Source organism: Macaca nemestrina, chromosome 7 (assembly GCF_043159975.1).
Source record: "Macaca nemestrina isolate mMacNem1 chromosome 7, mMacNem.hap1, whole genome shotgun sequence".
NCBI lineage: Eukaryota > Metazoa > Chordata > Mammalia > Primates > Cercopithecidae > Macaca > Macaca nemestrina.
In genome coordinates, this window is record NC_092131.1 from 12,082,238 (window position 1) to 12,109,896 (window position 27,659).

At 43.5% G+C, this 27,659-nt stretch overlaps 1 protein-coding gene, 1 long non-coding RNA gene and 1 pseudogene across 4 annotated transcripts in view; 2 read left to right on the plus strand and 1 right to left on the minus strand.

Annotated features, from left to right (window-relative positions):
* LOC105467462 (uncharacterized) overlaps nucleotides 1-11,130 on the minus strand; it is a 125,099-nt gene extending 113,969 nt beyond the window's left edge. Inside the window, exons 1-2 of the long non-coding RNA XR_978904.2 lie at nucleotides 10,903-11,130; nucleotides 1,456-1,529 (exon numbers count right to left, since the gene is read on the minus strand). This is a non-coding gene — a long non-coding RNA (uncharacterized lncRNA). The remainder of the gene's footprint in view (nucleotides 1-1,455; nucleotides 1,530-10,902) is intronic.
* LOC105467461 (mortality factor 4-like protein 1 pseudogene) lies at nucleotides 5,755-6,657 on the plus strand (annotated as a pseudogene).
* A 1,291-nt stretch (nucleotides 11,131-12,421) lies between the features above and the next one.
* On the plus strand, nucleotides 12,422-27,326 carry LOC105467463 (TCL1 family AKT coactivator A). Of its 3 annotated transcripts, none has more exons than XM_011717079.2 (4): nucleotides 12,422-12,662; nucleotides 14,236-14,406; nucleotides 14,819-14,876; nucleotides 26,739-27,326. In XM_011717079.2, exons 1-3 carry the CDS (start codon nucleotides 12,543-12,545, stop codon nucleotides 14,864-14,866), a joined length of 339 nt encoding a protein of 112 aa, XP_011715381.1. In that variant the 5' UTR covers nucleotides 12,422-12,542; the 3' UTR covers nucleotides 14,867-14,876; nucleotides 26,739-27,326. The 3 variants fall into 3 exon arrangements, with proteins under 3 accessions (XP_011715381.1, XP_011715380.1, XP_011715378.1); XM_011717078.2 differs by having other exon boundaries at nucleotides 26,750-27,325; XM_011717076.2 differs by lacking the exon at nucleotides 26,739-27,326 and adding an exon at nucleotides 15,768-18,366 and having other exon boundaries at nucleotides 12,423-12,662.
* Nucleotides 27,327-27,659: the final 333 nt, after the last annotated feature.

Here is a 27,659-nt window from a genome sequence, read left to right on the forward strand (position 1 = left end):
TCACCATGGCTTTGTTGGGTGCAGGTCACATGGCTCTGCTTTCATGGGTTGGAGTAGAATGTCTGCAGCTTTTCCAGGCTGAAAGTGCATACTGCTGGTGGCTTTACCATTCTGGGGGTCTGGAGGGTGTTAGCCCAGTTTGCACAGTTCTACTAGGTAGTCCCCTAGTGGAGACTCTGTATGGGGGCTCCAATCCCACATTTCTCCTCATCATTGCCTTAGTAGAGGCTCTCCGTAGGGGCTCTGCCCTTGTGACAGGTTTCTACCTGGGAACCCAGGATTCCCCATACATCTTCTGAAATATAGGTGGAAGCTGCCAAGTCTCCATAACTCTTGCATTATGCACACCTGCAGATCTAATACCATGTGGAAGCCCCAAGACTTATGACTTGCACTCTTTGGAGTGGCAAGCTGTATCTGGGGCTGTTTGAGCCAAGGCTGGAGCCTGTGCTACAAGTATGCGGGGAGCAGCATTGCAAGGTAAGACAGCCCAGGGCAATTGTGCCCTGGGCCTGACCCCTAAAACCCATCTGTCCTTTTAGGCCTCTGGGCTTGTGATGGGAGGGGTGGCCTGGGAGATTTCTGAAATGCCTTTTCCCCATTTTACTGAATATTAGCACTTGACTCCTTTTTAGTCATGCTAATCTCTCTAGAAGAGTTTGTTTCCCAGCCTGCATGGATCCTTCTCCTTTGGATTCCTTCCCTGAAGATGCTCTTTCCTTCTCTACCACATGAGCAGGCTGAGGATTTTTGCTCCCATATCTGACTGTAGGTTGTTAGAAGTAGCCATGCCACTTCTGGAATGCTTTGCTGCTTAGAAACTTTTTCCGCCAGATATCCTAGGTCATCACTCTTAAGTTTAGCTGTCCATAAAGTCCTAGGACATGAATAAAATGCAGTTAAGTTATTTGCTAGGGAGTAACAAGGGTGAATTTACTCCAGCCCTCAGTAAGTTTCTCATTTCCATCTGAGACCTTGTCAGCCTAGCCTTTACAGTCCATATTTCTATCTGCATTTTGGTCACAACCACTTAACCAGTCTCTAATAAGTTCCAAAGTTTCCCTTATCTTCCTGTCTTCTTCTGAGCCCTCCAAACTCCTTCAATCTCTGCCTGTTACCCAGTTCCAAAGCCCCTTTCACATTTTCAGGTATCTTTATAGCAACACCTCACTACTCAGTACTAATGTTTCTGTATTAGTCCATTTTTCATTGTTATAAAGGAATGCCTGAGGCTAGGCAATTTATAAAGAAAAGAAGTTTATTTTGGTTTATGGTTCTGTAGACTGTACAAGAAGCATGACATCAGCAACTGCTTCTGGTGAGGCCTCAGGAAGCTATTACTCATGGTAGAAGGTAAAGGGGCATGTCACATGGTGAGAGGAAGCAAGAGATTGTGGGGGGTCCCAGACTCTTTAACAACCAGATATCACATGAATTAATAGAGCAAGAACTTACTCATTACTGTGGGAAGGCCACCAAGCCATTCATGAGTGATCTCTCCCTGTGATCCAAATACCTCCGGGCCCCACCTTGAAAATTGGAGATTACATTTAAACATAAGATTTAGAGGAGACAAATATCCAAAGTATTAGCATGACTATCTTTATTGCTATAAAGATACCTGAAAATGTGAAAGTGGCTTTGGAACTGGGTAACAGGCAGAGATTGAAGGAGTTTGGAGGGCTCAGAAGAAGACAGGAAGATAAGGGAAACTTTGGAACTTATTAGAGACTGGTTAAGTGGTTGTGACCAAAATGCAGATAGAAATATGGACTGTAAAGGCTAGGCTGACAAGGTCTCAGATGGAAATGAGAAACTTACTGAGGGCTGGAGTAAATTCACCCTTGTTACTCCCTAGCAAATAACTTAACTGCATTTTATTCATGTCCTAGGACTTTATGGACAGCTAAACTTAAGAGTGATGACCTAGGATATCTGGCGGAAAAAGTTTCTAAGCAGCAAAGCATTCCAGAAGTGGCATGGCTACTTCTAACAACCTACAGTCAGATATGGGAGCAAAAATCCTCAGCCTACTCATGTGGTAGAGAAGGAAAGAGCATCTTCAGGGGAGGAATCCAAAGGAGAAGGATCCATGCAGGCTGGGGAACAAACTCTTCTAGAGAGATTAGCATGACTAAAAAGGAGTCAACACCACAAAACAAACAAAAAACCAATAATCTCCCAGTAGCTGACCCAAAAGAAATGGAGATATATAAATTGCCTGACAAAGAATTCAAAATAATTGTTATAAAGAAGCTCAGAGAATTTCAATAAAAATACAGAAAAGCAATTCAATTAAATCAGAGAAACATAAATGAACAAAATAGATCAAAATCATATACAAAATAAACAGAGATTGAAATCATATGCAAAAATAAAAATTCTGGAACTGAAGAATTTGGTGAATGTAATGCGAAGTGCAACAGAGAGCATCAACAGCAGAATTAATAAAGCAAAAGAAGAATCTGTGAATTCAAAGACAGGTTATATGAAAGTATACAGTCAGAGAAGAAAAAAGAAAAAAAACTTTAAAAATGAAGAAAGCTTAAAGAATGTATGGGGCAGCATCAGGAGAACAAATATTTAAATTATGGATGACCAAGAAGCAGAAGAGAAGAACAACAACAACAACAACAACAAAAACAACAGAAAGCTTATCTAAAAAAATAATAGCTTCCTGGGGCATAAGGGGCACCAAAGAATATAAATAAACAAATAAATAAAAGTTAGAAATTTTCCAAATCTGGGGAAAGATATAAATATTGAGGTATAGGGAGGTCAAAAGTCTCCAATCAAATTCAATCCAAATAAGACTGCACCAAGCCATATTATGATCAAACTGTCAAAAATCAAAGACAAAGAGAGGATCCTGAAAGCAGCAAGAAAAAAGAAGCATATCACGTACAAGAGGGCTCTAACAAGGCTGGCAGTGGATTTCTCAGAAGAAACCTTACAGGCCAGGAGAGAGTGGGATGATATAGTCAACATGCTGAAGGGAAAAAAATCCTGCAAACCAATAATACTTTACCTGACAAAGCTGTCCTTTAGGAAATGACAAAGACTTCCCAGAAAAGAAATCTGAGTGAGTTTGTCACTACTGGACATACCTTACAAGAAATGCTAAAGGGAATTCTTTAACCTGAAAGAAAAGGATGCTAACAAGTAACATGAAAACATATAAAAGTATAAAATTCACTGGTAAAAGTAAGTACAGTCAAATTCACAATACCCTAATACTGAAATGGTAGTGTGCAAATCACTTATATCTTTAGTATGAAGGTTAAGGCTGGGCATGGAGGCTCACGCCTGTAATCCCAGCACTTTGGGAGGCCAAGGTGGGCAGATCACCTGAGGTCAGGAGTTTGAGACCAGCCTGGACAACCTGCTGAAACCCCATCTCTACTAAAAATACAAAAATTAGCCACGTGTAGTGGCACACGCTTGTATCCCAGCTACTCAGGAGGCTGAGGCAGGAATCACTTGAACCCAGGAGGTAGAGGTTGCAGTGAGCCAAGATCATGCCATTGCACTCCAGCCTGGGTGACAAGAGTGAAACTCTATCTCAAAAAAAAAGGGTGGGGGTGTTAAAAGACCAAACTATTAAAAAGAATAACAACTACAACGATTTGTTAAGGGATACACAATATAAAAAGATGTAAATTATTACACAAACATATAAAATGTAGTTGGAGGGGCACTGGAGTAAAAGCGTAGAGGTTTTTGTGATCAAGGTTAAGTTGTTATCAGCTTAAAATAGCCCATTGTAACTATTTGATGTTTTATGTAAGCCTATGGTAACCACAAAGCAAAAATCTATAGTAGATACACAAAAGATAAAAAGTAAAGAATCAAAGCATGCCACTAGAGAAAACCATCTAATCACAAAGGAAAACAGCAAGTGAGCAAGAAAGGAAGAAAGGATCTACAAAATAACCAGTAAACAATGAGCAAAATTACAGTAGTAAGTCCTTACCTATTAATAATTACCTTGAATGTAAATAGATTAAATTCTCTAATAAAAAGAGTGGCTGAATTGATTTAAAAAAAGGAAAAAAACAGACTCAACTACATGCTACCTACAAGAGACTCACTTTGCCTTTAAGAACACACATAAATTGAAAGTGGAGGGATGGAAAAAGATATTTCATACAAATGGAAACCGAAAGAGAGCAGAGATAGCTATATTTACATCAGATAAAATAGACTTTAATTCAGGAGAACATTGACTACATAAAAAAAGAGACTAAGTTAAAAACTATAAAAAGAGACAAAGGTCATTATATAATGATGAAGGAGCCAATTCATCAAGAAGATAAAATAATTACAGATATATATACCCTCAACTTCAGAGCATCTAAATATATAATGCAAATATTAATAGACCTGAAGAGAGAGATAGACTGCAATACAATAACAGTAAGGGAACTTAATACCTCCACTTTCAACAATGGACAGATCATCCAGACAGAAAGTCAATACAGAAATATTGAACTTGAGCTACACTTTAGACAAAATGGACCTAATAGACATATACAGAACATTCTACACAACATAAGCAGAATATATTCTCAGGAGCACAGAGAACCTTCTACAAGATAGATTATATGTTAGGCCACAAAACAAGTGTTAACAAATTTGTGAAAACTGAAATCACATCAGGTATCTTTTCCAATCACAATGGCATGAAATTAGAAATCAATAGGAGGAATTTTGAAAATTTGCAAGTATGTGGAAATTAAACAACATGCTCCTAAACAACTAGTGATTGAAGAAGAAATTACAAGGAAAATTTTAAAATATTTTGAAACAAATGAAAGTGGAAACACAACATGCCAAAACATATGAGATGTAGCAAAAGCAGTTCTAAGATGGAAGTTTATAGCAATAAATGCCTACATCAAAAAAGAAGGATCTTAAATAGACAACCTAACTTCATACCTCCACAAACTAGTAAAAGAGAACAAATTAAGGTTCAAGTTAGCACAGGAAAGGAAATAATAAAGATCAGAGCAGAAATAAATGAAATGTACTAGAAAAACAGTAGAAAATATCAAAGAAACTAGGAGTTGGTGTTCTGAAAAGCGCAAAATCAACAGAGCTTTAGTTAGACTAAAAAAAGAGAAGTCCCAAATAAACAAAATCAGAAATGAAAGATGAAACATTACAACTGATACCACAGAATATAAAGGTTCATAAGAGCCTCCTATGAACAATGATGTACCAACAAATTGGATAAACTAGAAGAAATGGATGAACTCCTAGATATATATAGCCTAGGAAGGCTAAATCATGAAGAAATAGAAAATCTGAACAGAGCAATAACAAGTGAGAATATTGAATAAGTAATAAAAAGTCTCCCATCAAAGAGAAGCCTCACAACCCTATGCTTCACTGCTGAATTCTACCAAACATTTAAAGAACCAACCCTTTCCAAGTGCTCCAAAAACTTGCAGAGGGAAGAATACTTCCAAATTTATTGAATAAGGCCAGCATTACCCTGATACTAAAGTCAGACAAGGACACCGCAAGAAAAAAATATATTACAGAAATTCCAGGAGGGTGAGTGAGTGCTGTGCTTTCATGGGCCTCTTCTTTATGAACCAAAGTGTGTAAAGGTTGCCATAAAGGACAAACAAGTGAAATACTTTTTACATTACAGTGGTTGGAATAAATATTGGGATGAGTGGGTTCCAGAGGGCAGAGTACTCAAATACGTGGACACCAATTTGCAGAAACAGCGAGAACTTCAAAAAGCCAGTCAGGAGCAGTATGCAGAGGGGAATATGAGAGGGGCTGCCCCAGGAAGGAAATCATCTGATCTGCAACAGAAAAATGTTGAAGTGAAAACAAAAAAGAACAAACAGAAAACACCTGGAAATGGAGATGGTGGCAGTACCAGTGAGACCCCTCAGCCTCCTCGGAAGGAAAGGGCCCAGGTGGATCCTACTGTTGAAAATGAGGAAACATTCATGAACAGAGTTGAAGTTAAAGTAAAGATTCCTGAAGAGCTAAAACTATGGCTTGTTGATGACTGGGACTTAATTACCAGGCAAAAACACCTCTTTTATCTTCCTGCCAAGAAGAATGTGGATTCCATTCTTGAGGATTATGCAAATTACAAGAAATCTCGTGGAGACACAGATAATAAGGAGTATGCAGTTAATGAAGTTGTGGCAGGGATAAAAGAATACTTCAACGTAATGTTGGGCACCCAGCTACTCTACAAATTTGAGAGACCACAGTATGCCGAAATTCTTGCAGATCATCCCGATGCACCCATGTCCCAGGTGTATGAAGCACCACATCTCCTCAGATTATTTGTACGAATTAGAGCAATGTTGGCCTATACACCTCTGGATGAGAAGAGCCTTGCTTTATTACTCAATTATCTTCACGATTTCCTAAAGTACCTGGCAAAGAATTCTGCAACTTTGCTTAGTGCCAGCCATTACGAAGTGGCTCCCCCTGAGTACCATCGGAAAGCTGTGTGAGAGGCACTCTCACTCACTTATGTTTGGATCTCCGTAAACACATTTTTGTTCTTAGTCTATCTCTTGTACAAACGATGGGCTTTGAAGATGTTAGTGTATAACAATTGATGTTTGTTTTCTGTTTGATTTTTAAACAGAGAAAATAAAAGGGGTAATAGCTCCTTTTTTCTTTTCTTTTTTTTTTTTTTTTTTCCATTTCAAATTTGCTGCCAGTGTTTTCAATGATGGACAACAGAGGGATATGCTTTAGAGTGTTTTATTGCCTAGTTGACCAAGCTGCTTCTGAATGCTGGTGGTTCTATTCCTTTGACACTATGTACTTCTATAATATGTGTTAATGCTATATGACAAAATGCTCTGATTCCTAGTGCCAAAGGTTCAATTCAGTGTATATAACTGAACACACTCATCCACTGGTGCTCCTTTTTTTTTTTTTTATGTTGCTTAAAGTAAAGAGCCCATCCTTTTACAAGTCATCCATGTTGTTACTTAGGCATTTTATCTTTGCTCAAATTGTTGAAGAATGGTGGCTTGTTTCATGGTTTTTGTATTTGTGTCTAATGCACATTTTAACATGATAGACGCAATGCATTGTGTAGTTAGTTTTCTGGAAAAGTCAATCTTTTAGGAATTGTTTTTCAGATCTTCAATAAATTTTTTCTTTAAATTTCAAAAAAAAAAAAATATATATATATATAACAAGCCAATATCCCTGATGAATATAGATGTAAAAATCCTCAACAAAATACTAGCAAACTGAATTCAACAGCACATTAAAAGGCTCATTCATCATTATCAAATGATATTTATCTCAGGGATACAAGGATGGTTCAATGTACACAAACCAATAAAAGTAACACATCGCATTAACAGAATGAAGGACAAAAACCATATGATCATCTTAACAGATGCAGAAAAGGCATTTGACATAATTGAATATCCTTTCAAGGTAAAAACTCTCGACAGATTAGGCCTAGAAGGAATGTACCTCAATACAATGAAGGTCATATTTGACAAGTCCACAACTAATGTCACACTGAATGGTGAAAAGTTTAAGGCTTTTTCTCTAAGATCAGGAACAAGAGAAGGATGTTCAGTCTTACTACTTCTAATCAGCACAGAACTGGAAATCCTACTCAGAGCGACAGGTAAAAGAAAGAAATAAAACGCATCAAAATGAAAAGGAAGAAGTTAAATTGTCTCTGTTTGTGGAAAACATGATCTTATATGTATAGAAAACTCCTAAAGATTCCATCCAAAAGCTGTTAGAACTGATAAATGAATTCAGTAAAATTGCACGATACCAAAACCAACATACAAAAATCAGTAACGTTTCTATACACTAACAATGAGCTATGTGAAAAAGAAGTTTTAAAAATCCCATTCACAATAACTACAAAAAGTAAAAAAAAAAAACAAACACTTAGGAATAAATGTAACCAATGAAGTGAAAGATCTGAATACTGAAAACTACAAAATACCCATGACAGAAACTGAAGAAGACACAAACAAATGGAACAATCTCTCATGTTCATAGATTGAATGAATTAAAATTATTAAAATGTTCATCCTACTCAAAGCAACCTACATATTCAACGCAATCCCTACCAAAATTTCAACAACACTTTCACATTAACAGAAAAAATAATCCTGAAATTCATATGGAACCACAAAAGATCTGAATAGCTAAAGCATTTTTGAACAAAACGAAAAACCAAAAACAAAGCTGTAGGCATCATAGCACCAGTAGGACAATAACACCCAAGGTGTGGAGTCATCCCAGGATTGAGAAATGTTTCCAATACAAATGTAGGTCAACTTTAACTTGCCTCTGGCAAATGGGAGCCACAGTTGTAGCTCAAAGTGTCCAGTGCAATTCTATCACATCTTGCTCACTCACTAGCTTGGCAGAATCAACTATTCGGTGCATTTTGAGTAGCGGTTGCGAGTTGTGTTTTTCATTTGTGTTTTGTGTGGGTGTCAAGGGTAGTATGGGGGTTAGTATAGGCCCTTGCTACCCAGAGGTGATTTATAGACCATTAGTACCTGCCTCAACTCCAAAGATATGAATATGTTACAAATTCAGAATCTTGAGAATCGCCTCGACCCCACCAAATTAGAATCTGTATTTAAATAAAATCTCCTATGCACCTTAAAGTTGGAGAAGCTTTAAGTTTCTTAGAATTGTTAAGTTTAAAGAGAGAGAAGATAGCTATGTAGTGGGCAGAGTAGGATCAGTCCCTAATTTCTACTTGAAATACCCTTGTCTCAGATTCTCCATTAATTTAGAGATACCATTTCATCCCTTATGAGTAAAAGGCTACAACATCTTTTTACCCTCAACTCACTTGATCAGCAGCCTTAATTATTTAAACTATGGCCCAGACATAGGAATAAAAAAACAAACAAACAAAAAACAGGCCGGGTGCAGTGGCTCCTGCCTGGGTGGCTCATCCCAGAACTTTGGGAGGCCGAGGTAGGAGGATCACCTGAGGTCAGGAGTTCGACACCAGCCTGACCAACATGGAGAAACCCCGTCTCTACTAAAAGTACAAAATTAGACAGGCATGGTGGTGCACGCCTGTAATCCCAGCTACTCGGGAGGCTGAGGCAGGAGAATCGCTTGAACCCAGGAGATGGAGGTTGCAGTGAGCCAAGATAGCGCACTGCTTTCTAGCCTGGGCAACAAGAGGGAAACTCTGTCTCAAAAAACAAACAAATGAAACACTCCAGGCATGGATGCCTTAACAGCTACATATATATCACAGAATCTGTTTTACACATTAGCAAGATCTCAGACCTTTATGATTCCAGTAAACTTAGGGCTACGGATCCCTGACCACAAAGGATTGGAAGCAGCAAAGTAGGGCAAAGGGAAAGAAGTAAAATATGGAGTTGGGGTGAAGTTTACAATGAGAATTGATGGTAGAAAGAATAGCTTTGACATTTTCATAGTTACTTAGATTTAAAAATCGGTGCACACATCAAAACAATCACTCAGGTCTTAGAGAAATTGTACTCAACCCTGCCTGCATGTTAGAATCACCTACTTTTCTCAAGCCTCAATCTCAGAGATTCTGATCTAATTGGTTTGGAGTGGGATCCAGCCACAGGTGTTTTATTAAAGCTTCCCAGATGATTCTCAGTGGTTTAGGGTCAGTCATCATAGGGCCCAGAGGCCTAAACATCTGAGTAGCCTCTAAATAGGCTCTTTACAGCTTGCTATAATCATTGACAATCAAAGACCCCAGGGTTGGTTAGGATGACCTTGCTTACAGGATTTTCTTTTAAGAGGAAAACACTCTATATATTAGAGGTGATTTTGACAGAAAATAAGATAGCCTGGAACTAAATGATACATAAACATCAGTATAAGTCCTGTGTCATAGTTGGAGAAATCTAGGGGGCACTGGTGTGTTGAATCAGACACCCCCTATCTCTCCCTCTTGACCCTCCCTCCATGTAGCCCAACATTTACCATGCCCATGAATCACCTGGGGGTCTTGTTCTGATACAGATTCTGACTTAGTAGGTCTTGGGGGAGGCTCCAGATTCTGTCATTTTTATGAGCTCCAGATGATGCTATTGCAGCTGGTCCAGGGACCACACTTTGAGTCAAGGTCACCCTGATGGCCTTGGCTACCCCTCTACCCCTTCTTTGGAACTCAAACAAGAAGAATGGCTTCCATGAATTCCACTGGGGTCCTTGATCCAGAACCACTGTGCCCAAAACTGTAGGCTTTCCTGAACTAACATCATGTATTTTGTCCATCTATTTTCTTAACTATTCCCTCCTCCCACTAGGCAATGTTATGGGAGGATTGGGGCCCATTGAGTTAGAAAAAGGCTTAAAGAACAGGTAGTTTGGCCCATTCATTACAAAACTACAGCACTGAGGCCAAGTTGGCAAACGATTTGCCTGGTTCACAGGTGATCGTAGTAAAGGCGAAACTAGATCTAAATCAGGACATGAACGCATCCATTAAGGGTTCTGTCAGAATGATTGCTTCCTATAGCTTTCTGTGTGAAACATAGGGAAATCAGACTAATAAAGACTCAGACAGGAACATAAAATTCTAAAGCTAGGCTTATGGCCTTTATAGCCCTTAGATGGGGCAGATAACATGCCACGGAGGCTCAGAGACAGCTCTGAGACTATGCAATAGCTACTGGTTCCCCTCTTGTGGAATGTTCACTTAAAAAAGCTCTATAAGTTGCCCAATGAACTCCACAGTCATCCTTAATTCATTTTCATTTATTGGAACCCTTTCTCAAATAATTTTCCAAATCCCACACAAGAATGATATATATTCCTGCTCAATAGTAAGAAGCCCTCATGCAAAACTGAAGAAATAAATTGTTCTTACAAAAGAAGGAAAAATGAATTACATTTCCAGAACATTCTGCTTACCCAGACACACGGATCTGATTCTTGCTCCCTTGTTTGTAGCATTCTCGGTCCTAGGGCCATTGATGTGGCTGGGTCAGTGGCCACACTGGCTCCTGGGTACCCCTTCCCTGGCCACAAAAGTCCGTCCCAGCAGCACTATTTAAACTGGACTTGTTATTTCTCACCTCAAAGCTCTGGCCTGGGCTGAGACCTCTGCAACAGAGCTTATTAGCGAGCTTTTCATCATGCTCTGTGGCTATCTGGGTCTGAAGTCAAGAGCCATTCACAGGAAAATCAGCGTGAAACCTATAAGTTTGCATATTAAATATTAACACTACTAAGGGCTACAGTGGAAAAGAGGTTTGCTGAGCTTAAGGGCTCTCGCTCCACCCCCAACTGCCCTTGACTTTTCTCTTCTATGTTGTATTCCTGGTAAATCCCGTTATATCTCAACTACCTTAGGCCACCTCAGCTCCTTCTTGGGAATTAGGCTGTCTGGATAGGCAAAGAGGCAGATATCCAGCTGTCAAGTGAATCAGATGTCCTCATCAGATCTCTTAATTTCCACTTTTGTGATATTTCAAAGGATCACAAATTATTTTCTTAGTGCCTGGTCAGAGAACCAGGAAAGAGCTAGAAGGTGAGACACCAAACTCCGTTCCATGGTGATGTTTGAACCAGGTTGGAGCTGGTTTCACATGTTTTTCATTGTGCATGACTTTCTTAATTGCCTTAGTGGGAATGTGTTACTGCAAAATAAAGTGAAATTGTTTTCCTTATTGCCTGTAATTTACAGAGGGATGGTTTTGATAATATAAACCAAGGACTTTTCAAATCCATTGATCTTAGGGTGGAAGGAGGGGTTTCTTTTTAAGTATTCATTTTGAACTATGCTTTCACTAGTAAATTCAAAGCCCAAGGGGAAAAACCCATGTTTCTCCGTTTTGTAATAGCTATTAGATGTCCACAGCATCATCAGACCTGCGGAAAACGCATGCTTTGTGTATGGAAGACGGAGCGTCAGGAGTTGTTCTTTGCCAAGAAATGGACCCTGACACTCAAAGGCACAAGCTGGAGGAGATCCAGGGAACCCGGGAAAGCCCAGGCCTAACTCAGGCCCGCGTGGGTCTCTTCTGATCCCAGAAGATGAGGACTGGGTCCCGGCTCTGGGCATCCTAGTGTCGACTGTGAGTTCCCAGCAGAGGCCCATAGTCCCGGTCCGGCAGCCGAGGGAAGCGGCGGGGTCTCCCAGAAGAAGAAAGGGCCAAGGTCACCCCGGGTGACTCTCCAGCAGCAGCGGAGGGCGGCGGTCGGGGTCGCTGCTGGCCGGGGCCTCGAGGAAGCCGCGGGTCAGCCAGGGCTGGGTCTCCGTTTCCAGGTGCTGCCACCGTTCCAGGGAGCCAGTCAGGCCGGGACGTAGCGCCTGCGTGGGACCCTCACTTGCCACCGGGACCCCCACAAACCCCGCCCCATCCTGCCTTACGCCCCGCCCCAAGGTCGTCCTCCCGACCCACGGTCCCGCCCCAAGGCCGTCCTCCCGCCCCGCCGCTTGGTGGCGGCCGCATGCTGCCCGGATATAAAGCGTCGGCCCCACATCCCAGGGACCAGCGAGCAACCTGGAGAGGCTCTGGCTCTTGCTTCTTAGGCGGCCCGAGGGTGCCATGGCCGAGTGCCCGTTACGTGGGGAGGAAGTCACCGACCACCCGGACCGCCTGTGGGCCTGGGACAAGTTCGTATATTTGGACGAGAAGCAGCGCGCCTGGCTGCCCTTAACCATTGAGGTACAGCCAGCTCTGGAGCGGATGGCGAGGCAGCAGGGGCAGCCCCCGGGAGTTTGAGATGCCCTAGGAAGGGTGAGGCCTTGAGAAGCACCCACTGTGGGGCAGGGAGGATCCCCACAGATGAAGCCACTTTGAGCCGGGCTCTGGAGGATGAATAGGAGTTCTCCAGGCAGGGAAAAAGGGTGGGAAAACCGCAAAGAAATGTCGGCCAAAGGAGGGGACCCAGTGCCTGTGGAGCGTGACTATAATGTTGACTACAGCAGGGCTTTTCTGGGCTTCGGGGTCCTAATCCTTAAAAATGGGTATCTCTAAGTGACTCATCCATACGGCCGATTATCGGAATCATCTTAGGTGGGTCCCAGAAATCTGTATTTTAAAAAGAACCCTCAACAGCTCAAAAGAACACGTCAACCAGGCATAGCAACCACTGCCCTAGAGTGTGAAGTATTTTCCATGACCTCTGTGCTTTATTTAGAAAACAAATTTAACAAGTGATGTCGTAGTATAAGCGCCGGTATTGAATCAATATTGACTTTGTTTTATGTGTGATGCCTTAGGATGGGTCCTTAGTCCATGTTAAGTTTTTGTTAAACAAATATATAACTCTTTTACAAGTATTTGGATTTACTCGATGAAAAAGAGTCAAAAAATGTTCAAACTCTTTCCAAACATAGACTGAAGAAAGCATAAAAAATTAAAACAAATTAGAACATGTATGTCCAGTAGCAAACAATCAAAAATTATTGAGTGTTAACTGTGTCTCTACAGATGAGAAACTGAGGCACAAAAATGTACATTTGTCCAAGGTAGGGCTGCTAGTAGGTAATGGGGTTGGAATTCTAGGCTGTTAACCACCACCAAAATTTGCATTTTTATTGGCACTTCAATTTTTTAAATATGTTTTTACTTTAATAATCAAGTTAAACATTTACTTTTTTAAAATCAAAATTTGAAGAAATAATCTGAATATTCGGTGAATTTCTTTTTTTAAATCTCTGGTTGAGAAATCTCTTCAACGTGACACCAGAATCATAAACCAGACAGTTTTTCATATAATCATGATAAATGCCACACAAAAACCCACTAGCAAACTGTGGGACAGATTTTGCCTCACATCATTGAAAAGGCCAGTATTCTTTTTCTTTCTTCTTTCTTTGTCTTTTTTTTTTTTTTTTTTTTTTTTTTCCCCCGTAGAGACAGGGTCTCGCTCCGTCACTCAGGCTGATCTTAAACTCCTGGCCTCAAGCGATCCTCCTGCCTCGGCCTTCCGAAGCACAGGAATTACAAGTGTGAGCCACTGCAACCCGCCAGAAAAAAAGTGTGCCTTTCATGGCCCTGTCTGGGTAGCTAGACACATGTGCGTGCTGGTGATCCTGGCCCAGCCAGAGTCCCTGAGAGGAGCATGCATGGCCTACGGAAGTGAGCTTCAGGGAACAGTGATGACCGTCATTTCATACTCGGACCCCTGCCCAGATGGGTGGGTGGCTGGCAGGAAGGACTCTGGTTTTCTGTGCCTGGAGGAGCCCTGGCAAGCGGAACCTGAAAGTATGCCCTGTGCTCTTCTTCTCCTCAGATAGAGGATAGGTTACGGGTGCTCTTTCGTCAGGAAGACATCATCCTGGGGAATCCTATGACCCCCACCCAGATAGGCCCAAGCTTGCTGCCTATCTTGTGGCAGCTCTACCCTGATGGACGATACCGATCCTCAGACTCCAGTTTCTGGCGCTTAGTGTACCACATCAAGGCGAGTGTGCTTCTCCCAGGGATCCATCGGGTGATCTTGGGTTTCCCCTCCTCCGTGTCTGGCCTTAGTGGTTTATCTTCCCTCCATCCCAGTCCCAAAAGCCTCAAAAATTGGGGGGAATGGACAACTGAGGATTTCTAAAGGACTTTCCCAGAGAGAAGATAGATCCTCTGAGGTATCTAACAGAACCCTACCTCCCCTTCCTCCCAGCCCCCCAGCTGGCCGCAGGAAGACATCTCTGGTGGGCGGCCACAGGCTGAAGGCTGGTGGGAGGAGGAGCAGTCTCCGAGAGCCCCTGAAATTCACACTTGGGTTCCTACCTGCTGTTTCCAGCTAGGGGAAGGCGCAGGAGTGAGGAATGGAGGGAGTGGAGGGCTCTGGCCGATCAATGCCTTCTCTGTCTGCCTCTCAGATTGACGGCGTGGAGGACATGCTTCTCGAGCTGCTGCCAGATGACTGAGTGTGGCACGGTGAGCGCCACTGACCAGGGCTTGACCCCTCTTAGTCCACAGTGGCTGTACCAGAAGGAAAGACCACCCGTTCTCCATGAAGGCAGTGCTAACCCCTCCCCGACTGCTGCCATCTCAGGCCTCCCAGGGATGGGAGAGTCTTCCTGGAGGCACCCATGTCTCTCCCTTACCACTTTGGGAGCCCCCTTTATCGCAGCTGCTCATATCTACACAGCACTTCACAACTTCACGTTTCAGCGAGTACTTTCAGTTCCCATTGCCTTTTGTTTTTGTTTTTGTTTTTTGAGTCTCGCTCTGTCGCCCAGGCTAGAGTACAGAGGTGCAATCTCAGCTCACTGTAAGCTCTGCCTCCTGGGTTCATACCATTCTCCCGCCTCAGCCTTCCAAGTAGCTGGGACTACAGGTGCCCAACACCACGCCCAGCTAACTTTTTGTAATTTTTTTTTTTTTTAGTAGAGGCAGTGTTTTACCGTGTTAGCCAGGATGGTCTCGATTTTCTGACCTCGTGATCTGCCCGCCTCAGCCTCCCAAAGTGCTGGGATTACAGGCTTGAGCCACCATGCCCAGCCTTACCATTGCTTTATTAAATAAGCACTGGTGCTTGATAATATAACTGAGCCAGATACTAGATATGTTACTGAGTTTACATAAGATTACAAAACTCCAAAATGAGTTTTGAGGAAGTACAGTGAGTTGACATCTTCAGATTGCAGAGCCAGGTATATTCTGACTGTATTCTGACCATAAGCCTTCTGCCCTGTTCAGAATTTGCCTTGGCTCAGAAGGCCTCTGGGGGCCATCCCTGACCACGAGGCTTCCCACTTAGACTTGCTCGCCACTGCCTGGTCCTTTCCTTCACCCTTGACTCTGTCTTCTCTTGTCCTTTCCCAGGTCTCGCAGCACCTGTCTCCTTTCGCCCCAGGGCCTGAGTCTGGCCAGCCTACAGTGGGGATGTTATGTTTCTGTTCACCTTCGTTTACTATGCCTGTGTCTTCTCCTCCACCACGCTGGGGTCTGGGAGGGAACGGACACACAGAGGATGAGCTCTCCCCAGGGCCTGCTGGACCTGCCCGTAGCCCACTCTGCTCCCCTCAGCACTACCACTCCTGCCAGGGAGGACTCCATTTGGCAGAGCTTCTTCCAGGTGCCCACCTTTACCTGTGCCTCAGCTTTTCTCAGCTGGCTGATGCTTTTCAGCCTCTTTCTGCCCCTGCTGTCCCTCACAGCACTACTGTTTCATGTTGCACACCCACTCAGCTCCGTGAACTTGTGAGAACACAGCCGATTCACCTGAGCAGGGCCTCTGAGACCCTGGACCAGTGGTCTCACACGGTGCTGTGCCTGCAAACCCTGCCTGAACACGGGTTCAGGTGCAGCTCAAGAAAAGGCCTGAAAGGAGCCCTTGTCTGCGCTCAGGACTCAGAAGCCTTTGCATCAGTGGTCCACAGCCCGGGACGCAGCAGGAGGCCAGGCCGGCGAGCCTTGTGGACAAACCCTCAGAACCCTTGGCTTGCCCATGTGGAAAAGGGATAGAGGTTGGGTTTCCCCCCTTTTATAGATGGTCACACACCTGGGTGTTATATGAGGTTGTATGTGTCATGAATACTTTTTGTAATGATTGATTAAATGCAAGATAGTTTATCTAACTTCATGCTGAATCAGCTTCTATCCTTGACTTAGATTCTGGTGAAGAGAAGTGAGAACAGGTAGCCACCAAATAGAAAAATTCGTGGATTTATTTATTTTACTTTGGAGATAAGGGACTACAATTTTTTTTCCCATGTAATCCAATGCTTAAAACCCCAGTGTTCTTGGAGGCATACGTTGAGAACCATTGGAGTAAGCAATCTCAAAAACGTCGGCAATGCCTGGTATTCAAGAGCCCCTGTGCCTCCATCTGGTCCTGCCCTCCTCACCCTCCTCATTCCCATGTGCCCTCGGCTCCAACCAGCGCTGCCTTCTCCTCGCCCAGGCATTCACCAGGCTCTGTCCTTGCACAGATACTTCTGTCCTCTCTGTGCACAATACCAGCAGAAGCCCCTCCTGCCTGAAACTGTCCCTGGCCACTCAGGCCCCGAGCAGACTCCCTTCCCCACCTCCCATGACCTGCAGTCACAGCAGATCCCACCCCTTGCCCTGTCCTCTTGCTCCCTTCTCAAGGCCCCCCTGCCCCTCCTGTATCTCCATAGACAGTAGCTGGACCTCAAATATTACCAGGGGATGCCTTCCAGAGAAGGGAATCCATCCTGTGTTGAATCCTGGCCCTCCCACTTTCATGTGTCTCTAGTCCACAGCTTTCTTGTCACAGATGAACTTAGAGGGTTCTTCTGAGGATTCAGCGGGATATATAACTGCAGTGTTTTAACAGAATTGTATAAGAAAAACACTACTTCTCCCACTTTACAGTCTCTGAACCCAGGTTTCTTAACCAGCACTAGACAGAGAAGAAACACTTGATGCTCAGTGTGCCAGAGTTTGTGTCTCTTGTAACCCAATCACCCTGCACAGCCCATGGCAGCAATGGAGCTTGGTCTGTGGGAGCAATTACTGTACAGATGCCTCTCAGCAGGGCCAAAACATGGAGAGGCAGAGCGGGGGGGTCATGGGCGATCAGGCAGCCGCCTCATTTTAGGAATAGGAATGCGGGGACCCAGGAAGAGGAAAGCTTTTGTGCCAGATTCTTTTGTTGACCAAATATTTGACCATCACCATGAACACTGCCAGGAACTGGGACATAGCAAGGACAAGGCGAAGGCCCTACTCTCATGCAGCCTTAGTTCTGGAAAAAGATAAAAAGAAGGTGCGAAATCCCAGAAGAAAATAGAACAGGGTAACAAAGTATAGGGAGTTCGATTGGCTGGTAAGGAAATTCCTGTCTGTGGATGTGGTATTTAAGATTGGGCCTTGAAAAAGAGGGAGCTAGATTCTTAGGAAGAGGGGATGGCAAGCGCTGTGCAGATTTGATTTGCTGTGGAAATTAAAAACATAGCAAAAGGATTACTTCTTACTAAAAGAAATGCTGTTTTGTAAGAATAAATGACCCCAATAAATTAACTAAATGCAATGCAGAATCTCAGTTTTCCACCAGACTGACTCTAGGGTTTTGGCTGGAAACACAAAGTTGTTTTGCCAATGCATTCTAAATACCTCATAATTTTCCACATATATATATTTATATATATATAGAGAGAGAGAGACACGGAGTTTCACTGTTGTTGCCCAGGCTGGAGTGCAGTGGCACGATCTTGGCTCACTGCAACCTCCACCTCCCAGGTTCAAGCGATTCTCCCACCTCAGCCTCCCAAGTACCTGGGACTACAGGCACCCACCACCATGCCCAGCTAATTTTTTTGTATTTTTAGTAGAGACGGGGTTTCACCATGTTGGTTAGGCTGGTCTCCAACTCCTGACCTCAGGTCATCCACCCACCTTAGCCTCAAAAAGTGCTGGGATTACAGGCGTGAGCCACCGTGCCCAGCCTCCCTCTACATATTTTATTGCATACATATTTATCTATATTTTATTTAATTTCTTTCAATAACATGTTGCAGTTTTCAGAGTATAAGTTTTGCATTTCTTTTGTTAAATTGATTCCTAACTTTACTTTTTTTATTATGATTTAAAAAAATCTAATTAACCTGGCATGGTGGTATGTACCTTTAGTGCCAGCTACTTGTGGGGCTGAGGCAGGAGGATCGCTTGAGCCCAGGAAGTCAAGGCTACAGTGAGCCATGTTCCTGCCACTGCACTCCAGCCTGGGTGACAAAGCTAGACCCTCTCTCAAACAACAAAAAAGCGCAAACAAAAAAACTAACATGAAATTGCCCTCATAACAGACTTTTAAGTGTACAGTACAGTATTGCTTATTATATGAACATTGTTGTACAGTAGATCTCTAGAACTTTTAAAAACTAAAAAAAAGTTTTAGTCTTGCATGACTAAAACTCTATGCCCTTTAAAGAGCATATCAATTCAAGGTTCTGTTTCGTAAATTGGATTGCTGAGCCATATGGTAGTTCTGTTTTTAATTTTTTGAAGAGTCTCCATACTGTTTTCCATAACAGTTACGACATTTTACGTTCCTACCAACTGTGCACAAGGGTTTGCCACAGCCTCACCAGCATTTGTTGTTTTCTGTTTTTTTGATAACGGCCATCCTCACAAGTATGATGTGATATTTATTTTACTTATTCTGTTCCAATCACGGATGATTTTTCTTTTGTCTTCTTGCCTAATTACCCTGGCTAGAACCTCTAGAACTGTGTTGAATAGAAATAGTGAGAGTGGGCGAGGCTCGGTGGCTCATACCTGTAATCCCAGCACTTTGGGAGGCCGAGATGGGTGGATCACCTGAGGTCAGGAGTTCAAGACCAGCCTGGCCAACATGGTGAAACCCCCATCTCTACTAAAAACACAAAAATTAGCCAGGTGTGGTGGTGGGTGCCTATAGTCCCAGCTACTTGGGAGGCTGAGGCCAGAGAATTGCTTGAACTCGAGGCGGAGGTTGCAGTGAGCTGAAATCCTACCACTGCACTCCATCCTGGGCGACAGAGCAAGACTCTGTCTCGGGACAAAAAAAAAAAAAAAAGAAAGCAAGCATGAGAGTGGACATCCTTGCCTTGGTCCTGATCTTAGAAATCTTCATCTTTCACCATTAAGTCTGATATTAGCTATGGCTTCTTCATAAATGTCCTTTATCACATTGAGGAAGTTCCCTTCTATTCTCGGTTTATTGAGTGTTTTTTTTCATGCAGGGATGTTAGATTTTGTCAAATGTTTTTTTCTGCATCTGTTGAGATGATCATCTATTGAAATGTTGGTGTTTGTCCTTTATTGTATTGATATGGTGTGATACACTCATATTTTTTTTTTGTATGTTGAACCATTTTGCATTTCTGAGATGAATTTTAATGGATCCTAGTGTATAATCTTTTTTATATGCTGTTGGGTTTGGTTTGCTAGTATTTTGTTAAGGGTTTTTTTGTTTTTGTTTTTGTTTTTGAGACAGAGTCTCACTCTGTCGCCCAGGCTGGAGTAGTGCAATGGCGTGATCTCTGCTCACTGCAAGCTCCACCTCCCGGGTTCACACCATTCTCCTGCCTCAGTCTCCCGAGTAGCTGGGACTACAGGTGCCCGCCACCGCGCCTGGCTAATTTTTTTTGTATTTTTAGTAGGGACGGGGTGTTAGCCAGGATGGTCTCAATCTCCTGACCTTGTGATCTGCCCGCCTCGGCCTCCCAAAGTGCTGGGATTACAGGCGTGAGCCACCGTGCCCAGCCTGTCCTTTCATTTTTATTCATATAATTTAAGCAGGAGGGAAGGAATTACTACTGGTCTGCAACTAAAGAGATCAAGAATGTTGCAAGAATAACAATTTGCTGTATTATTAAAAAATCAAACAGTTGGCTTGAGATGCTCACCTTAAAAAATATGGCATATAATCACAAATAATTAGGTCGATTTTTGCTCAAAGTTACAACTGCCTTTTTTCAACATCTCTACTTTCTTTGGCAACTGTTCAACAGGGTGACAGGCACCCCCACCTACGTTTGCTTCAGGCTATCTCAGAATGAATGTAGTCAGATGCTAATGTCACAATAGGAAAAACTAAACTTGAAGTAAAACTGTATCATTAGCTTAGTAATTACTTATAACAAAGGTCTTTGTATATATAAGGAAAACAGTAAAATATGTATATTATGTATTTTTCTCCTTGAATTTCTAGAAAATCCTTTTGTAAAGATGGATTTGTACATACCATATTCTGAATTTTATTAATCTGTGTCTTGATATTTTTTAAATGAACATCACCACCTTTGTTACAAGCAGCTCAGGGTAATGTGCCCAGGAGTTGGCAATGCTAGGCTGAAAGTGTGTGATGTCATACAGAATCAGGAAGCTGGGGTTTTATTTACTCCTAACCATCTACGATCTTAGCCCAGGAGAAAGCCTGGCCAGCCTCATTTGGCACCTAAGGTCAAGATAATAAATTCTGGATTTTTTTTTTTAGGAGGCCGGGGGTGACAAGTACATACTGTTGTGTAATGTTACACTAAGCAAAAAACAGCAGCCACTCAGAGTCCTTTACTGTGAAGTGTAGGTAACATTGTGTGGTATGCCTTGATTGAGGAATTAAAGGTAGTTTAACTGAAGATGTTGAGGAAACTTGGTTCTGGTTTTAGTACACCAGAATAACTTTTTTTCAATTTTAGAAAACCAAGGAGGTTGGAAAAACTAGAGGAATTGGCCGGGCGCGGTGGCTCACGCCTGTAATCCCAGCACTTTGGGAGGCCGAGACGGGCGGATCACGAGGTCAGGAGATCGAGACCATCCTGGCTAACACGGTGAAACCCCGTCTCTACTAAAAAATACAAAAAACTAGCCAGGCGAGGTGGCGGACGCCTGTAGTCCCAGCTACTCGGGAGGCTGAGGCAGGAGAATGGCGTGAACCCGGGAGGCGGAGCTTGCAGTGAGCTGAGATCCGGCCACTGCACTACAGCCTGGGCGACAGAGCAAGACTCGGTCTCAAAAAAAAAAAAAAAAAAAAAACCAGAGGAATTAGGGGATACTTTTTTATGGGTTCATTTATAAGAAGAAGAGAACTCACCATAAATACTTTGTGAGATTTGTCCTGTCTTAAACTTGAATTGTAATATGAGTAATGCTTAAGGGAATTTTAATAAAGAAGGAAAGCTAAAAAAAAAAAAAAAGAGAGAGAGAAAGGCAGTTGGTCCAAAAAGTGATCCCAGTGGACTAGCTAGTGTGATGTGTGATGAACACAGATTATCTCCTTTAGGCCTTACGAAGAAGTAAGTACTCTTGTTACCTCCAAGTTCTTGGTGAAGAAACAGGCTCCAAGACTAGAAGTTACTTGCCCCAAGTTAGTAAGTGGTGTGGTCTGGATGTTGCCAGAATCTACCCTGTTTCTCCCTTCTGGTCTTTGTTTATTCAACTCAATCTTTGGCCCTGAGCTAGGTGCAGAGGGTATGCATTCTAGTACAGAGGGAAGCCCTGTGATGGAAAGAAACAAGAGCAGAGTGATCAGGAAGGCAGGAAGAGCTTTGTGCGGGCCCTTCAGGCAAGGCCCCTCTGGGAATTCCCCATTTGAGGTCTCTTTTTCAGCCAAGTAGAAGAGATGGACTGACACAGCCATCTCTGATCCAGGGGAAAGCAGCTTACTAGAGAAACCTGATAGAATTGCTGAGCAGATCTGGCCTTTTGAGGTTTGCAGGCAGGAATTCAAAGTGGAAATTGTCAGCCTGTTTTTATGAGTATTTTGTCTATCAATATTTTTCTGTCAGGTTTAGAAAATAAGAAGGGAAAGTGGGTTCCACCAAATGTGGCATTTCACCTGGCAAGTGATACAGAAGAGCGGGGCAGACTCCGTGTGTGAAGGAGTTTTTGGAACACGGAATCTAAGCTGGTGAGGGATGAATGAAGTGTGGAAACAGCCATAAAGAATCTTTGGATATTCAGGAAAGAAGTCCTTTGTCAGTGTTTCTCCACATACTTATCTGTGTTTTCGCCATGGTTACGTTGTTTTGTACTTTATTTTGTTGTTGTTTCTGCTAGGCAGAAATGTTTTATTTTTTAACATTGTCATCCTATATATTGCTTTTCTTTTGTGTATTCTGGGTTTAGGTTTTTCTTTTTTTTTCTTTTTCCTTTTTTTTTTTTTTTTGAGACTGAGTCTTGCTCTGTCTCCAGGCTGGAGTGCAGTGGTGCAATCTCGGCTCACTACAACCTCCGCCTCCCGGGTTCAAGCGATTCTCCTGCCTCAGCCTCCTGAGTAGCTGGGACTACAGGCGCCCGCCACCACGCCCGGCTAATTTTTTGTATTTTTAGTAGAGACAGGGTTTCACCATGTTGGCCAGGATGGTCTCGCTCTCCTGACCTCGTGTTCCACCTGCCTCGGCCTCCCAAAGCGCTGGGATTACAGGCGTGAGCCACCGCACCCAGCCCAGGTTTTTCTTAATAAGGACTTCTCTGCTCCACAATAACAAATTTCCTTCATGTTTTCGTCTATCCTTTTGTCCTTTCCTTTGTTTAAATCATTAATCTATCTGGAATTTACTTTTATATGAGAAATGAAGCAGTGATCCAACTTTTTTAGGCAAATGGCTAGCCAGGTGTCATGACACCGTTTAGTGACTAATGTATCCTTTGGCAGTGCTTTGAAATGCCACCTTGATTGTGTAAGGAAGGCAAAAGTTCACCTGTACCCTCTTAGCATTTTCGGCTGGGCTAGAGAATTAAATTGATGTAAAACAGATTCATAGGAGAAAAGCGTATTGATTTCATATAAGTTTTCTGTGACACAGGAGCCCTCACAGGAAAACAAAGACACAAAGAAACAGTTAAACACTAATTTTGGACAAAGAGTAGTATATGGTGAAAATGTGACCAGGCAAGGGGCCTTGGGCTAGGGGAGTTACTTGTGGCTGAAGGAGAAAGGTTCATTTATGATGTTAGTTTATACGGAATTCTCTCAGCCCCAGTGATGTGTTACTTTCCTTCTGATAGAGGGAGGACATCTTCCACATGGAGGTTTCTCTCTTGCTTTCAGGAGGAGAAAGGAGAAGGCAGAGTGCTCTTTGTCAAGGGCCATTGGATAAAATAATCGTTATGCCAAAGTGGGACCTGCCTTCATTCATGTGTGAAATTTCCACTAGTATTTTCAGTTCCCTCTCAGCCTTTGTTCCATTTTCACTGCTCTGAGGCCTGCGTGCGTGAGCACCACCAGGGTTAGCTGCTGCAGCTCTGGGTTGCTTCTTGATGGCTGCTAACCCTAGTGCGCCCTCACAGCTCTCCTCGTTCAGATTTTTCCCAGCTTTTCTTACATCTTAAATTCCCCGTATCAATTTGAGGTTCAAAGTGTCCAGGTACAAAACTCTTTTAAGTTCTTTGTTGTGATTGCATTACATTTATAAATAGGCTTAGGGAGATATTGTATCTTTGTGATAATGAAGCCTCCGATTGATTTAGGCAACACTTTTCCATAGCCCTGTGCACCACTAAGAGCTTTACAAATGCTTACTTAACCCGATATGTTAATCTGTACAACAGCCCATGAGATGGCTATTTTTATTGTCCCTGTTTTACAGATGAGGAAACTGAGGCATAGAGGTAAATTGTTCAATTTACATGACTATTTTAAGATTTTTAGGTTTATTCAAGACTTGTTGACTGTCCTTCAGAATTTTAAAATTTGCTTCATATAAGTATTTTACATGTGATTACCCATTTTTTTTTTTCTGACTTGTGTCTATATAGTAGAAAACTGTTGGGTGTTATGTGTTAAATGTATAAACACTTGTTGAATTCTCTTATTGGTTCAGATATATTCCGGAAAGGTTGTTTTTCTTATATAATTCAGAAGGTCTGCATTGCACTTTTAGAGCTTTTATTATTTTTTTTGAGACAGGGTCTCACTCTGTCACCCAGACTGTAGTGCAGGGGCATGATCTCCCCTCACTGCAATTTCCACCTCCCAGGCTCAAGCAATTCCACTGCCTCAGCCTCCTGAGTAACTGAGATTACAGGCGTGCGCTACAACCGCCCGGCTAATTTTTGTATTTTTAGTAGAGATGGGGTTTCACCGTGTGGGCCAGGCTGGTCTCGAACTCCTGACCTCAAATGATCCACCGACCTCGGCCTCCCGAAGTGCTGGGATTACAGGCGTGAGTCACCATGCCCGGCCCTTTAGAGCTTTTATATGGCCGTTCTGTTTATTGTTCTACGACCTCTCCCAACTGTCCCCTGTGAAGGATGAGGAAATAGCATCCTTGTGCTTCCTCTCTCCTCCTGTCCATATCTCCTGCTGCCAGTCTTGGTTAGTTTTTTTATGAGTCTTATTTCTTCTAGTTTTTCCTTTAAATAATATGTTCCTAGCTCTGTGACTTGATCTTTCAACTGTATTTTCTGGACTTATTTCCATGGGAAAACCTACGTACTTTACCTTCTCTCTTCTCCCCTTCCCAATGTTTGGAAACACTGTTGTTATTTTTGTATTTCCTGGAGGTCAGAAGGGTGGGACTAAAAGTTCCAATCCTGTAATCACATGGTAGGTTGAAAGGGGTTTATTATGAAGAACAAAAGATGCTCCTCTCACTCCTATCACTTAGAAAATTCCAGAGGTTTCAGGAGCTCTATGCTAGGATCTGGGGATGGAGACCAAATCTGTATTTCTTAATGTATCACAATGTTACAAGGAGCCTGGGCCAGAGCCTCTGGGCCCAGGCAATGTGAAAGAGTCCACTATTGAAGGGGCTACTTTGTCTGGGGTATATACCCTGGGGTTCCTTATACGACACAGACACATGAGGAGTTTAAGAGCAGAGGTCTAATAGGTAGAAGAGGAGAGAAAGAGAAACAGCTTCCTCTATAGAGGAAGGGGTCTCCAAGTGGAAAAAGGACAGTTGGTGGTGAATGCTCCGAGTTTCATGGCCCAGTTGAGGAGGCGGTATCCGATTCATATAGGACTCACACATTAGTTTTGGCGGGGAAGGCTGATCACCCCGCACGGATCTTACGCAAATGGGCTTCCCAGTTGATTGGCCCCATCCTGTCTGCTCCTTACAATACATGTGGCTGACAGAGAAGTCTGCCGCCTTGCACATGTCTAGTCCTTAGTTCCCGCCAGCATTCACCCGTGCAGGCTCCCAGCTTGCAGGCTGCATTAGTTAGAAAATGATTTGGGGCTACTTTCATTAAAAAGAAAAGGCTGGGCTGGGCACGGTGGCTCACGCCTGTACTCCCAGTACTTTGGCAGGAGATCACCTGAGGCCGGGAGTTCAAGACCAGCCTGGCCAACATGGAGAAACCCCGTCTCTACTAAAAATACAAAAAATTAGCTGGGCGTGGTGGCACATGCCTGAAATCCCAACTACTCAGGAAGCTTAGGTAGAATCACTGGAACCCAGGAGGCGGAGGTTGTGGTGGGCCGAGATTGCGCCACTGCACTCCAGCCTGGGCAACAAGAGCGAAATCCTGTCTCAAAAAAAAAAAAGAAAAGAAAAGCCTTACTGAGGACTCCCATGCCCTTGCTATCTGCCTAAATAATTCCTTTTTAACTCCCATATCACTATGGTGAGGTGGGGTGAGAGGTTCTCTGGAGTGCATCTTCTGTGGGTCACCGCCATGCCCCATCCAGCACTGATGCCAAGTGCCAGGGCTGACCTCAGCAGAGGCTTGGGTGTGGACCAGCCAGATGGCAGCTGGAAAGGGGTCACAGCAAACAGCTGGGGCAGAACAAGCAGTAGGATCCCAGGTGAAGCCAAGTCACCCAGGCCCTGGGAGTCACCAGGCACAGAATATGCGTTGTTCTGCTGCAGACCTCAGCAGTGAGGCCAGGAGAGCACGCAGACCACCAGCAAGTGCAGGACAGCACCCAGGAGGGGCAGCAGATCCCAAAGTGTGCTTCCCTGGGGACCAGCCTGGGGCTGGGGGCCCCTCCCAATGCTACAGGACTAATGGTGCTCTAAGGTCAAGGAGCAGAGGTGTCCTAAGTGGCAGGGATGAGGGCCTATTTCCCAAGGAAGAAGCAGCACCCAAGCTCTGCTTCCCATGGAACTGATGGCTTCCTTCCCTCATCCTGGGAGCCTGAAACTTCCCCCCTTGCAGTTTGCATGCTGGGTTCTGGACAGAAATAGTCATAATTAAGCATTGATCAGGCTGCACTTAGACCCACTTTCTTGTTGCTGAAAGTCACATAGCACTCTAGATGGTGACCATTTGCATACCCGATGTTTCCACAGATAGGATTTCTGACTTTAGGATTATAAGACTGACTGTTTAATAATTTATTTGTATCCCTTTTGTTCCTATAGACAGGATCTCTGATATTAGAATAAATCACTTAAGATGTTTTTCAGAGTCTGAATTCCAGCAACCAGTTTGAAGACCCCCACAGAGGACCAAGCATGAGAATACAGCGGCTTCATCTCCCTGTCCCATGATGTCATCCTGCACTTTTCAACCAATCAACAATCTCCACACTTCGGCCCATTCCTAATCCAAACTTCTCTGGGAGATGGATTTGAGGTTTCCTCCTATCCCCTCCTTCGGTGACCCTACCATTAAACTGCTTTCTCTGCTGCAACCCAGTGTTGGGATATGTGCACATTTGACAACAACCCTATTACAATTACACATAGACCCCAAATGTCCAGGCACTGGACGGCTGGCATTCCCAGGCCCCACCCACCTGGTACCCAGGAAGTCTGTGCAGCCTTCATCATTGCACTTGTGCCCAGCCTGCCCTGTAAGAAGGCAGCTAAAGGACTGAATTCTCTCTCCTGGATGCAGACACCCACCACCCACTGTGTGTCCAGCAGAGCCCGCTCCTTTCTGGGGGGCACGTTTCTGTGGGTAGGAAAACAATGCCTCCTTCCCTCTCTGGCTCTGTCAACTTCCCATTTAACAATAAAAACCTTCCCTAGGCCGGGCGCAGTGGCTCACGCCTGTAATCCCAGCACTTTGGGAGGCCGAGGCAGGTGGATCACGAGATCAGGAGATCAAGACCATCCTAGCTAACACGGTGAAACCCTGTCTCTACTAAAAATACAAAAAAATTAGCCAAGCGTGGTGGCAGCCACCTGTAGTCCCAGCTACTCGGGAGGCTGAGGCAGGAGAATGGCGTGAACCCAGGAGGCGGAGCTTGCTGTGAGCCGATATCGCGCCACTGCCCTCCAGCCTGAGCGACAGAGAGAGACTCTGTCTCAAAAAAAAAAAAAAAAAAACTTTCCTAACTCTTGACTGGTGTCATCATGAAATCCTTCTCTG

Coding starts and splice junctions, on each gene's coding strand:
- LOC105467463 (XM_011717079.2), top strand. CDS start 12,543: ATGGCCGAGTGCCCGTTACGTGGGGAGGAAGTCACCGACCACCCGGAC. Junction 12,663..14,235: donor GGCTGCCCTTAACCATTGAG/GTACAGCCAGCT, acceptor TCTTCTCCTCAG/ATAGAGGATAGGTTACGGGT. Junction 14,407..14,818: donor GCTTAGTGTACCACATCAAG/GCGAGTGTGCTT, acceptor TCTGCCTCTCAG/ATTGACGGCGTGGAGGACAT.